Here is a 15,028-nt window from a genome sequence, read left to right on the forward strand (position 1 = left end):
ATGTCTTAGATGTAATTGAAAAGAAAAGATTAGATGAACAGAAACTCCATTTCACCAAAAGCTATGTATGCAAAACTCTGTTTTCCAACACAATTCATATGTTCTGGGTTTAAAATAAAAGGGTTGAGAAGTCAAGATGTCAGAGGAGTAGCAGGATGTAGAGTTCAACTTTCCCCACAAATACATCAAGAATACATCTACAAATGGAACAATTCTCACAGAGAACCTGCCGCACACTAGCAGAGGACCTTGGACACCTAAAACGACAAGAAAAATCCCTGCATGACCAGGTAAGATGAAAGAAAGAAGGGGGAAAGGAGAGGAGAGGAAGTGGGACAGGACCCACACCTCTGGTGGGAAGCTGAAAGAGAGAACAGGTTCCTGCATCTGGGGAAGCCCCCTCACCAGCAGGGAGATCAGCTGGGACAGAAGGGGACGTTTGGAAGCTCAGAGGAGAGTGCAGCAACCAGTCTGTAGCAGGCAGGACAGAGTGAGATCTACACAGAGGGTCCAAGTCACAGCTCTGCATACCCCAGCTTGAGACATGTGTCTGCCAGTGCAGACAGGACCTGGGTGCTGGAACTTGGGGTTTGGAGAGCAGACCCGGGGAGAGGACTGCTGTTGGATGTGAGGAGACAGCCGGAGGGGATGGGAAAGAGGAGCTCCACAGCCAGGAATGCTCCTGGAGGAAGCCCAGACCTCCATAGAAGTGAAGTGTCATTGTTGAGTGATACACAAAGGGCAGGGCTGCCATTGCAGCCTCTCTCCCCATGCTCCAGCCCCTGCCTCCCCAGCACACTAGGAAGGGATCCTGCTGGGACTGGCTCTCTCGCACCTGCAGCCCCTGGCCACACCTCATGCCCCATCCCTGCTATGGCCAGCTCTCTTACGCCCTTGGCACCCTGCTCCCCCACGCAGAGGTGGAGCTGAAACCAGGGGCACTGCAACTAAGGAAGAAGAACTAAAATCTCTCCTCACAGATGTACAAACCACAGAATTACACCCCCATGACTGGCCTTGTAAACTCAGTGACTGCAGAATATCTGAGTGGTCAATGAGTGCTCCTGCAGCCAAGACAGGTCTAACTTTAGCAGCTGCAGACTTTGTGAGCACATACACAGGTGATGGGCCAGGCCAGAGTCTGAGCTGCCCCCATAGAGCCCACAGTAGGTCCAGATCTATAATTACTGCAATCCTGGGAGCTGACTTCAGTGGATCTATGTTGGTGGACTGTTGAAAACAATGCCTGAGAGACACCGGGGCCAATTGCCAGCATACCCACAGCTAAGGTGGGGCCAAGAGCAGTGCCAACAACAGAATAACTTGTAAGCTCACACAACGGGTGAAAGGTGACACAATGCAGCATGCTCACAGGTGAACTGCTCCAGAGGAGGAAGACTCAGTGGCTTCTTTCCCAGTGGGAGTGCTCCAATCTCACCTACCTCGCTCCGTAGATCAGAAACAGCTATGAGACAAATCTGGGGGCCTCCATTCAAACAACTGGGAAGCAGACCCTGCCCTTGACAGGCATTGACAACCACAGAGTAAAGGGGAGACCCTGCTTACTATCCAGGGCAGGCCTGGTCACCACAAAACCACTCAAATACCCTATCAAGGGGATAATGACCAGCATACACTGAGGAAAGAGGTGGCAGACATTGATACTAAAAACAGCCCTCACACACACACACACAAAAATTAAACCTATGGAGGCTATGTAGGGATGTTCCCATATAAAAATAACCCTCCAAGACAGTCTGAGCATCTGGCATCGGGAGGAAGAACCCCAAGAGCATTTAACCTTGAAGGTCAGCAGGGCTTGAGGACAGGAGCTCCACAGGGCTGGGGGAAACAGATACTCCACTCTTGGAGGGTGCACACAGGGTCTCACATGCACTGGGACTGAGCACAAAGCAGTACCTCCATAGGAACCTGGGTTATACCTACCTAGGAGTCTTGGAGGGTCTCCTGGGAGGGCGGGGGTTGGCTGTAGTTCACCATGGGGCAAGGACACTAGTATCAGAGGCTCCAGGGAATATTAATCTGTGTGAGATCTCCAAGAGGTCCTCATTTGACACCAAAACCTGACCCCACCCAAAAGCCTGCAGGCTCCAGTGCTGGAATGCCTCAGGCCAAACAACCAACAAGACCAGGAAAACAGCCCCACCCATCAGCAGACAGGCTGGCTAAAGTCATACTAAGCTGACAGACACCCCAAAATACACCACTTGACATGACCCTGTCCACCAAAGGGACAAGAACCAACTCCACCCACCAGAGGGAAGGCATCAGTCCCCCCCTATCAGGAAGCCTGCACAAGCCCCAGAACCAAATTCACAAACCAGGGGGCAGACACCAGAAGCAAGAGGAACTAACACCCTGTGGCCTGAAGAAAGGAGACCACAAACACAGTAAGGCAGACAAAATGAAATGACAGATAAATATGTTGCAGAGGAAGGGGCAAGATAAAAACCTACAAGAAAAACTAAATGAAGAGGAGATAGGCAATCTACCAGAAAAATAATTCAGAGTAATGATGGTAAAGATGACCCAAGATCTTGGAAAAAGAATGGAAGCACAGATTGAGAAGATACAAGAAATGATTAACAACAACAACAACAACAAAAATAGAAGACTTAACAGACAAACAGAAATGAACAACACAACAACCAAAAGGAAAAATACACTAAAGGAATCAATAGCAGAATAACTGAGGCAGAAAATGAATAAATGAGAATAAATGAGCTGGGAGACAGAGTGGTGGAAATCACTGCTGTGGAACAGAATAAGGAAAAAAGAATAAAAAGAAATGAGGACAGTCTCAGAGACCACTGGGACAACATTAAGCACACAAACATTTGCATTTTATGGTTCCCAGAAAAAGGAGAGAAAGAGAAAGGGCCTGAAAAAAATATTTGAAGAGATTATAGTCCAAAACTTCCCTAACATGGGAAAGGAAATATTCACCCAACTCAAGGAAGCACAGAGAGTCCCATACAGGATAAACTCAAGGAGGGACATGCCAAGACATATATTAATCAAACTAACAAAAATTAAATACAAAGAAAAAATATTAAAAGCAACAAGGGAAAAGCAACAAATAACATACAAGGGAATTCCCATAACATTATCAGCTGATTTTTCCGCAGAAACTCTGCAGGCCAGAAGGGAGTAACATGATATATTTAAAGTGATGAAAGGGAAAAACCAACAACCAAGAATACTCTACCCAGCAAGGTGCTTATTCAGATATGACATAGAAATTAACAGCTTTACAGATAAGCGAAAGCTAAGAGAATTCAGCAGCACCAGAACAGCTTTACAGCAAATCCTAAAGGAACCTCTCTATTCAGGGGGAAAAAAGAGGCCACAATGAGAAACGAGAAAATTACAAATGGGAAAGCTCACTGGTAAAGGAAATCATCCATACACAAATAGAATATTAAAACAAGCAACCATAAGAAGAGGAGGGTACAAATGCAGGAAATGGGAATGCATTTGAAATTAAGAGACCAGCAACCTAAAACAACTTTGTGTGTTGTGTGTGTGTGTATATGTATATATATATATATATACTACTTTATCAAAACCAAATGGGAAATGGAAACCAAAAAGGTACAATAGGTACACATAATAAAAGGAAAAAGCAACCCAAACACAGAACTTATGATGGTGATCAAACCACAAGAGACGAGAACAAAAGAGACATGGAAGGGACAAAAAAAAATACCCAAACAATGAAGAAAATGGCAATTGGAACATACATATTGATACATATATATTGATAATTACCCTAAATATTAATGTATTAAGTGCTTCAACCAAAAGACATAGATTGGCTGAATGCATACAAAAACAAGATCCATAGGAACCTGCTGTATGGCACAGGGAGCTCAGCTTGGTGATGACCTACATAGGTGGGATGGTTGGTGGGAAGGAGGTCCAAGAGTGAGGGAATATATGTATAGCTGATTCACAATGTTGTACAGCAGAAACTAACACAACATTGTAAAGCAATTATACTCCAATAAAAAAAAAACAAAAAAACACAAGACCCATACATATGCTGTCTACAAGAGACCCACTTCAGACCTAGGGATGCATACAGACTGAAAATGAGGGGTTGGAAAAAGGTATTCCATGCACATGGAAATCAAAAGAAAGCTGGAGTAGCAATACTCATATCAGATAAAATAGACTTAAAGACTGTTACAAGAGACAAGGAAGGACAATACATAATGATCAAGTGATCAATACAAGAAGAAGATATAACATTTGTAAATATATATGCACCCAACATAGGAGCACCTTTGTATAAAAGGCAAATGTTAACAGCCATAAAAGGAGAAATTGACAGAAACACAATAATAGTGGGGAACTTTAATACACCACTTTCGTCAATGAACAGATCATCCAGACAGAAAATCAGTAAGGAAACAAAAGCCTTAAATGACACATTAGAACAGGTAGACTATGATATTTATAGAACACTCCATCAGAAAGCAGCAGAATACACTTTCTTCTCAACTGCACATGGAACATTCTCATGGATAGATCACATCTTGGGTCTCAAATCAAGCCTTGGTAAGTTTAAGAAAATTGAAATAATATCAAGCATATTTTCTGACAACCCTATGAGATTAGAAATTAATTACAGGAAAAAAATGTAAAAAACCAAACACATAGAAGCTAAATAATATGTTAATAAACAACCAGTGGATCACTGAAGAAATCAAAGATGAAAAAAAAAAACCTAGGGACACAGCAATCCAAAACCTATGTAATGCAGCAAAAGCAGTTCTAAGATAGAAGGTTATACCACTAGAATCTTGCCTCAGAAAAATCTCAAATAAACATCCTAACTTTACACCTAAAGCAACTAGAGCAAGAAGAACAAACAAAACTCAGAGTCAGTAGAAAGAAAGAAATCATAAAGATCAGAACAGAAATAAATGAAATAGAAATGAAGAAAACAATAGCAAAGATCAATGAAACTAAAAGCTGGTTCTTTGAGAAGATAAACAAAATCGATAAACCTTTAGCCAGGCTCATCAGGAAAAAAAGGGAAAGGGCTCAAATCAAGAAAACTAAAAATGAAAAAGGAGAAGTTACAACTGACACTGCAGAAATACAAAGGATCATAAGAGACTACTATAAGCAACTCTATGCCAATAAAATAGACAACCTGGAAGAAATGGACAAATTCTTAGAAAGATACAACCTTCTAAGACTGAACCAGGAAGAATAGAAAATATGAACAAATCACAAATAATGAAATTGAAACTGTGATTAAAAATCTTCCAACAACAAAAGTCCAGGACCAGATGGCTTCAAAGGTGAATTATACCAAGGATTTAGAGAAGAGTTAACACCTATCCTTCTCAAACTCTTCTAAAAAATTGCAGAGAGAGGAACAGTCCCAAGCCCATTCTACAAGGCCACAATCACCCTGATCCCAAAACCAGACAAAGATATCACAAAAAAAGAAAGTTGCAGGCCAATATCACTGATTAACATAGACACAAAATTCCTCAATAAAATACTATCAAACATAATCCACAACACATTAAAAGGATCATACACTGTGATCAAGTGGGATTTATCCCAGGGAGATAAGCATTCTTCAGTACATGCAAATCAATCAATGTGATAAACCATATTAACAAATTGAAGAATAAAAACCATATGATCATCTCAATAGATGCAGCAAAAGCTTTTGACAAAATTCAACACCCATTTATGATAAAATCTCCCCAGAAAGTGGGCAGAGAGGGAGCTTACCTAACATAATAAAGGCTATATACAACAAACCCACAGCCAACATCATTCTCAATGGTGAAAAACTGAAAGCATTTCCTCTAAGATCAGGAACAATACAAGGGTGCCCACTCTCACCACTATTATTCAACATAGTTTTGGAAGTTTTAGCCATGGCAACCAGAGAAGAAAAAGAAAAGGAATCCAAATTGGAAAAGAAAAAGAAAAGTAAAAGAAAACAGTAAAGTCACTGTTTGCAGATGACCTGATACTGTACATAGAAAACCCTAAACATACCACCAGAAGACCACTAGAACTCATCAATGAATTTGGTAAAGTTGCAGGATATAAAATTAATATGCAGAAATCTCTTGCATTCCTATACACTAACAATGAAAGATCAGAAACAGAAATTAAGGAAACAATCCTATTTATCCTTGCATCAAAATGATAAAATACTTAGGTATAAACCCACCTAAGGAGAAACTCAGAAAACAATAAGATAATGATGAATGAAATCAAAGATGACACAAGCAGATCAGATGGAGAGATATACCATGTTCTTGGACTGGAAGAATTGTTATTATCAAAGCGACTATACTACCCAAAGCAATCTACAGATTCAATGCAATCCCTATCAAATTACCAATGGCATTTTTCACAGAACTAGAACAAAGAATTTTACAATTTGTATGGAAACACAAAAGACCCTGAATAGTCAAAGCTATATTGAGAAAGAAAAACACAGCTGGAAGAATCAGACTTCAGACCATACTACAAAGCTACAGTAATCAAGACAGTATGGTATTTGTCCAAAAACAGAAATATAGATCAATGGAACAGGATAGAAAGTCCAGAGATAAACGCACACACTTATGATCAACTAATCTATGACAAAGGAAGCAAGAATATACAATGGAGAAAAGACAGTCTCTTCAATAAATGGTACTAGGAAAGCTGGACAGCCACATGTAAAAGAATGAAATTAGAACACTCCCTAACACCATACCAAAAAAATCAAATCAAAACAGATTAAAGGCCTAACTGTAAGGTTGGATACTATAAAACTCTTGCAGGAAAACATAGACAGAACACTCTCTGACATAAATCACAGGAGGATCTTTTCAATCCACCTCCTACAGTAATAAAAATAAAAACAAAAATAAACAAATGGGACCTAATTAAACTTAAATCTTTTGCACAGCAAAAGAAACCATAAACAAAATGAAAAGTCAACCCACAAAATGGGAGAAAATATTTGCAAATGAAGCAATTGACAAGGGATTAAACTCCAAAATATACAAACAGCTCATGCAGCTCAATATCAAAAAAACGAACAACCCAATCAAAAAACAAACTTGGGGGGAAAAAGGGGAGAGAGACAAATTGGGAGACTGGGAATGATATATACACACTACTATATATAAAATAGATAACTAGTATGGGCTTACTGTATAGCACAGGAAATTCTTCTCAGTACTCTGTAATGACCTATATGGGAAAAGAATCTAAAAATGAGTGGATACATGTATATGTATAACTGATTCCCTTTGCTGTACAGCAGAAATTAACACAACATTTTAAATCAACTGTACTCCAATAAAAATTAAAAAAAAACAAAAACTGGATTGGACCCCTTGGGAAAAATAGATTGGTAGAAGGGGAAGAGCAGGTGAGCATATAAAACGGGGGAGTTAACATGAGACCAGCTTGGCTCTGGTTAAAAACTAACCAAGGAGTGAAGTAGAATGTAAACAGTGACAGTTAGTGCATCTGTTGGCCTCCAGCTGTTTTCCTTTTCAGCTATAAATAAGATAGGTTGTTTCTGGTGCTGGGCAGCTTGCAAGTTGTCAATATTGCACAAATTAACTCCAATCTCTCAGGAATAAAATTTGCACCTGCATGAAAGTGTGGTTATGGGACATGAATAAGAATGGAAATGAGAACCCTATTGTAGCTCCCTAGTTCACAAATATTGTTTGGAATAAGCTGGTACTTACTAGCAGTAATTCTCACAGTGAATGTCTCTGACTGAAGTTCTGCTGAAACATTTCTGGGATTATCTAAATATTTCATTAAATTGAATTGTTTTATTAATTAAACATGTAATACTCATACGGCAACTTTTAAAATACTAGATATCACCAATGCTTTATTTGTGCAAAGCTATGCAAGCTTCAGAATAAAGCTGCTTCTGCTATCTTGAAAAAAATAATAATAAAATAAAATGGTTTTCCTGTGTTTCATACACAAGTCACTAATTTACAAAGAATTATTTTAGAAGATATTAAAATACCAAAAATAATTCAATTTTTTCTTGAATGAAAAAAGTATATGTAGGGCTTCCCTGATGGCGCAGTGGTTGAGAGTCCGCCTGCCGATACAGGAGACACAGGTTCGTGCCCCCGTCTGGGAAGATCCCACATGCCGCGGAGCGGCTGGGCCCGTGATCCATGGCCACTGAACCTGCGTGTCCGGAGCCTGTGCTCCGCAACAGGAGAGGCCACAACAGTGAGAGACCTGCGTACTGCAAAAAAATAATAATAATAATAAAAGTATATGTAAATCTTATATTGTGTTGTTACATTTGAGGACACCAATGAGGCTACAAAGCTGCTCATTAGTAACTGTCATTAGAGTTTCTCTAATTAAAGAAATTTTCAGTTTCACAAAATAAGAATTTTAATTTATAGTACGGAAATAAAGTTGTACTTTTTAAAATATCTGATTACTTTTTTCTAAACTTTCTTAGTTTCTAATTTTCTAAACATTCCTAAAATACATTCATAGAAAAAAATTAATGTAGCAGAAGGAAAAGTCTCTTGATATTGTTTTGTCCTTATTCTTTTTATCATAATAAAATGTTGCTATATCCATAGGAAAGTGAGAATTACCTAAGTATTCTGTGGTATCAGAGGTATCTAAAAACAGAGATTTTGCCTAGAAAAATCTTACCTGCTTTTCAGGACAATGATCCAATCTACTCATAGAAAATGATTCTCACCAGTTGAGGCACCTAACAGTCTATCATGAATTCTTATAAATCATCAATAAATTAAGTACATCTAAATTCTTTGAACCAAAATAATTTTCTTTCTTATGTTAAAGTATTCTTTTTTAGAAATATATGTAAACTATTGGTTTGTCTCATAACATTATCATTCTCTTTGAGGGGATTATAGCATAGTAGTTTTCTGAACAAGATATAATGAAATGATTGGTCATTTATACAGTGGGATTGAAATTACAGGGTTTTTTTTTTTTTTTACTTCAACCACTTAATTTTTAGTGTGGCTTATGAATTTCTTATAATTAGGATAAATCACTTCCATAAGAAAAACGATACCATTTTCTCAACATGTTTCCACATGGCATTATGCTAGAATAGTTAAAATTCTGTTTTTAAAAATATGATCATTCAGTAAAGTTAAATTGGTTTTCTCATATTTCCTTATATCTTCACAGATTGTGAGTGTTGGAAAGCATGTTAAAGGCTACCATTATATCATTGCAAACTTGGTAAGAACTCTTTATTTTCCATTTTTCATAAGAATTGCTCAGACATTCAAGATTATGTTAACTGTGCCTTGAAATAGTGCTCTATTATTAAACTATATTACTTACTAAGCTTTTTATAACACATAGGATAGTACTCTTATGTGTCCACAAAAAAATTAATGGTCAATCTAAGAAAGAAATGGAAAATTTTATTTAGGCCTACCTGAGGATTATAACCCGCTAGTTAGTCTTTCAGAAAGCTCTGAGGACTGTTCTGCCCATTAGAGGTCAAAGCAACGAGATTTTCTGCACAACTTAGAGGTCAAAACATAAGTTTTTGAGATAAAGGGTTATGAATCAAAGTAACATATTGACAGTTTACAGAGTCCAACAAGGCAATAGTGGGTCATTGTGACCCCTTACAGGATTGAGAAAGGAATGTTATCTCCTAATCTCCTAAGGAGTTACCTTGCTGGTGCCAGTAGGAAATTGCTTCTTTTTCTTTCTTTCTTTTTTTTTTTTTTTGTGAGTAGGCATTCCTGGGTCTTCTAAGAGAATCTAGGTAATATATTAATGTATAATGCAGATGCACACTGCACACTAAAGGGGAGGAGGTGGTAGCTCAAATGGTGGAAAAATTTTGTTAAAATTTTCTTGTCTTTCCTTAAAAACAATTGTATTTCATTAATCACAGTGATCATATTTCTAATTCAATATATTTTGGTGCAGATAAGCTTGATATCTGCCATAGTGACCTTTAAAGCTAATTACAATGTTTGTTTTACTATGATATTACTTGTCAAATTAGATAATGGCCTTTTGTCTGTGTGAATGATAAATGTGCTACTCTATGGATGAAGATTGTCAATACTTAGGTGTATTACAAGAATGATTAAAACTGATGACCCATGTTTTTTAATTTTATGAAAAACAAGTTTGAAATGGCTATTTAAGAAAGTCTTTTGTTGGGAGTAATCCAAATTATTTTAATAGTGTCAACTTTTCACATATATATAGATGTTTATTGTACAACATACAGGCATTAGTATAAAATTCTTAAAGGTATAAGTCAAGTCCTTTTAGATTTCTTGGCAAGGCTCAAGTATTTCTTGTTAACTTTGCAAGTGTGGGGGAAAACCGACCATGCAGAGGGCCATTCTCCTTGATTTATCAGAGTACCCTGGTAAAAAGGGCAGTATCATATCTTCCCTAAGGGCTTGATCTCAAAAGTGGTTTATCCTAGAGAAGTTAAGAATGTGTTCTCCTTTTCCTCTTTTCCCACCACATATTTCTTTGGTGAGAATCTTGCACTCAAAGCAGGGAAAGAACAAAATGCTGCAAAACAGATTCATATCCATCCACTCTTTTCATGTGGCAAGTGGGCCATCACACTTTGAGACAGGAATTTTAAGTCTTTAGTGAACTAGGTTTCACTATGGAGTTGAGATATTAAAATACAGCAGTAAACTCTAAAGTTTTATTGTATTGTGTTTCTTGAATAAAGTATAATTTTGTTACTTAATATTATCATGAAAATACTGAGAAATTTTTACTTGTTTTTTCCATTGCTTTTAGTAGGCCTGTAGTCTGGATGTTTCAATATATTTTATAAAACTATAAATCTTAAAGCAAATATATCCTGATATTAATCACCATAAGAGAAAAAGAGAGACATTTATTGATGTGACTTATAATGTCACAATGACATTATACAAGGAGACTCTAGCAAATAGAAGGTTTTAATACCATCTATTCTTTCCAAACAATGGAATTCAGAAGGAAAAAAAAAAGACAATATGTTACAGATTATCATGCCAGAACGGAATTGCTGACATTGACAAACCAATACAAAATTAAAAGAATTAATAGTTATAATATCCTAATGGGTATAACAGCCTGTATTAAACAGCCCTAGTAGATGGCATCACATTCACGTTATCTATATAATGACTAAGTAACAACATATGAAGTAGAAAAGACTGATTTAGTTGGAGGGATTACGATGGAGACAAGGGAAGCTCCTAAACTCCCTTCCTTCCACAGACACACATACAGAGCAATTCCTCTGAGAAAAATCCAGAAACTAGCTGAATGACTCCTACACATCAGGCAGCTGAGAAAACACCCACACAGAAATGGGTTGGAAAGGGTGAGGCACACTCTTTCCATAAACACTACTCCCAGCATAGTGCCATACAATCGGAAGGGAATCCCCAACCCTCAGCTTCTACATGAAGAGCAAAGGACTTGGACCACATGTTTAGCACCTCAGTTTTTAAGGCTGCCACTCAAGAGAGAGCCCCTCAAAAACACCTAGGTCCAAAAGCCAATGGGGCATGCATCCACATGACCACAGTGGTGTGAAACTAGAAATTAATTACAAGAAAAAAACTGGAGAAACTACAAATATGTGGAGATTAGCCAAAGGCTCCTGACAACCATTGGGTCAAAAGAAATCAAGAGTGAAATAAAAAAGTACCTTGAGACAAATGCAATTGGAAATGGAAACATACCATACCAGAACGTATGGAATACACCTAAAGCAGTTCTAAAAGGGAAGTTTATAGAAATAGATGCCAACATTAAATAAAAATAGAGAAATCAAATAAAGAACTTTATACCTCAAGGAACTAGAAAAATGAGAAAAAACTAAGCTCAAATTTAGGTGAAGGAAGGAAATAACAAAGATCAAAGTGGAGATAAATGAAATAGAGACTAAAAAGACAACAGAAAATATCAATGAAGGTAGTTTTAAAAGATAAACAAAATTGACAAATCTTTAACTAGACAAAGGAAAAAGAAAACTTTTAAAAATCATAAAGGTAAAAAGATCAATTGCAACTAATACCACAGAAATACTAAAGATCATAAGAAACTACTATGAACAATAATACTCACAAATTATATACCCTAGAAGAAATGAATAAATACCTAGAAACATAAAACATATCAAGCATGAATTATAATTAAAAGGAAAATCTGAACTAACCAATAACAAGAGAGTAGTTTGAATCAGTAACCAAATCACTCCCCCACAAAAAAGTCCAGGACCATATGGCTTCATGGATAATTTCTACCAAACCTTTAAACAAGAATAATTACCAAAACTTTTAAAATTATTCCAATAAATAGAAGCAGAGAGAACACTTCCAAATTTACTTTCAAGGCCAACATTACACTGATACAAAAGCCAGACAATGACACTACAAAAAAAGTAAATTTCAGACTGATTGTTGAAAATAGATGCAAAAATCCTCTACAAAATATTAACAAACCAAATTAAACAGTACATTAAAAGGATGGAACGAAGATCATATCAAGATCAAGAGGGATTTGCCCAGAGATACAAGGATGGTTTGATATCAGCGAATTGACCAATGTGATGGCACCACATTACAAAAAGAATAAAAATCATATGATCATCTCAATAGAGGCAGAAAAAGCTTTTGACATAATTCACATCATTTCATGATAAAAAAAATCTCAAGAACCTGAGTATAGAAGGAACATACGGCACTATAAAAAAGACCATGTATGACAAGCCCACATCTAACATCATATCTAATGTTGAAAAGCTGAAAGCTTTTCATTTAACATGAGGATGTCTTCTCTCACCACTATTTTTCTTTTTTTTTTATATTTATTTAGTTATTTATTTATTTTTGAATTTTATTTTATTTTTTTATATAGCAGGTTCTTATTAGTTATCCATTTCATACATATTAGTGTATATATGTCAATCCCAATCTCCCAATTCATCACACTACAACCACCACCCACCCCCGCCACGTCCCCCCTTGATGTCTATACAGTTGTCCTCTACATCTGTGTCTCAATTTCTGCCCTGCAAACTGGTTGATCTGTACCATTTTTCTAGGTTCCACATATATGTGTTAATATACAATATTTGTTTTTCTCTTTCTGACACTTCACTCTGTATGACAGTCACTAGATCCATCCACATCTCTACAAATGACTCAATTTTGTTCCTTTTTCTGGATGAGTAATATTCCATTGTATATATGTACCATATCTTCTTTATCCATTCATCTGTCAATGTGCATTTAGGTTGCTTCCGTGTCCTGGCTATTGTAAATAGTGCTGCAATGAACATTGGAGTATGGGCGTATTTTTGAATTATGGTTTTCTCTGGGTATACGCCCAGTAGTGGGATTGCTGGGTCATATAATAATTCTACTTTTAGTTATATTAAGGAACCTCCATAGAGTTCTCCATAGTGGCTGTATCAATTTACATTCTAACCAACAGTGCAAGGGGGGTTCCCTTTTCTCCACACCCTCTCCAGAATTTAATGTTTGTAGATTTTCTAATGATGCCCATTCTAATTGGTGTGAGGTGATACCTCAGTGTAGTTTTGATTTGCATTACTATAATAATTAGTGATTTTGAGCAGCTTTTCATGTGCATCTTGGCCAACTATGCATCTTCTTTGGAGAAATGTCTATTTAGGTCTTCTGCCCATTTTTCGATTGGGTTGTTTGTTTTATTAATATTGAGCTGCATGAGATGTTTATATATTTTAGAGATTAATCCTTTGTCCATTGATTCATTTGAAAATATTTATCCCATTCTGAGGGCTGTCTTTTCATCTTGTTTGTACTTTCCTTTGCTGTGCAAAAGCCTTTAAGTTTCTATAGCTCCCACTTGTTCATTTTTCTTTTCATTTCCATTACTCTAGGATATAGATCAAAAAAGATCTTGCTGTGATTTATGTCAGAGTGTTCTTCCTAAGTTTTCCTCTAAGAGTTTCAGAGTGTCTGGTCTTACATTTATGTCTCTAATGCATTTTGAGTTTATTTTTGTGTATGGTGTTAGGGAGTATTCTTTTTTTTTTTTTACATCTTTATTAGAGTATAATCGCTTTACAATGCTGTCTTAGTTTCTGCTTCATAACAAAGTGAATCAGTTATACATATACATATGTTCCCATATCTCCTCCCTCTTGCATCTCCCTCCCTCCCACCTTCCCTATCCCACCCATCCAGGTGTTCAGAATGCACCGAGCTGATCTCCCTGTGCTATGTGGCTGCTTCCCATTAGCTATTTATTTTACATTTGGTAGTGTATATATGTCCATGCCACTCTCTCACCTTGTCACAGCTTACCCTTTCCCCTCCCCATATCCTCAACTCCATTCTCTAGTAGGTCTGTGTCTTTATTCCCATCTTACCCCTAGATTCTTCATTACAATTTTTTTTCTTAGATTCCATATATATGTGTTAGCATATGGTATTTGTCTTTCTCTTTCTGATTTACTTCACTCTGTATGACAGATTCTAGGTCCATCCACCTCACTACAAATAAATCAATTTCACTTCTTTTTATGGCTGAGTAATGTTCCATTGTATATGTGTGCCACATCTTCTTTATCCATTCATCCGATGATGGACACTTAGGTTGTTTCCATCTCCTGGCTATTGTAAACAGGGCTGCAATGAATATTTTGGCACATGACTCTTTTTGAATTATGTTTTCCTCAGGGTATATGCCCAGTAGTGGGATTGCTGTGTCATATGGTAGTTCTATTTGTAGTTTTTTAAGGAACTTCCATACTCTTCTCCATAGAGACTGTACCAATTCACATTCCCATCAGCAGTGCAAGAGTGTTCCCTTTTCTCCACACCCTCTCCAGCATTTATTGTTTCTAGATTTTTTGATGATGGCCATTCTGACTAGTGTGACATAATATCTCATTGTAGTTTTGATTTGCATTTCTCTAATGATGAATGATGTTGAGCATTTTTTCATGTGT

The 15,028-nt window shown here is 37.0% G+C and overlaps 1 protein-coding gene across 1 annotated transcript in view; it reads left to right on the forward strand.

Moving 5' to 3' along the window:
- The first annotated feature begins 203 nt into the window (after positions 1-203).
- GRIA4 (glutamate ionotropic receptor AMPA type subunit 4) overlaps positions 204-15,028 on the forward strand; it is a 143,862-nt gene continuing 129,037 nt past the window's right edge. The window contains exons 1-2 of the mRNA XM_089915884.1: positions 204-290; positions 9,223-9,276. Coding sequence (XP_089772010.1) covers positions 204-290; positions 9,223-9,276 — 141 coding nt within the window. The remainder of the gene's footprint in view (positions 291-9,222; positions 9,277-15,028) is intronic.

The sequence above is a fragment of the Delphinapterus leucas genome, chromosome 7 (assembly GCF_059928025.1).
Source record: "Delphinapterus leucas isolate spDelLeu-1000000601 "Yukka" chromosome 7, BTC_Dleu_Yukka2, whole genome shotgun sequence".
NCBI classification, from domain to species: Eukaryota; Metazoa; Chordata; class Mammalia; order Artiodactyla; family Monodontidae; genus Delphinapterus; species Delphinapterus leucas.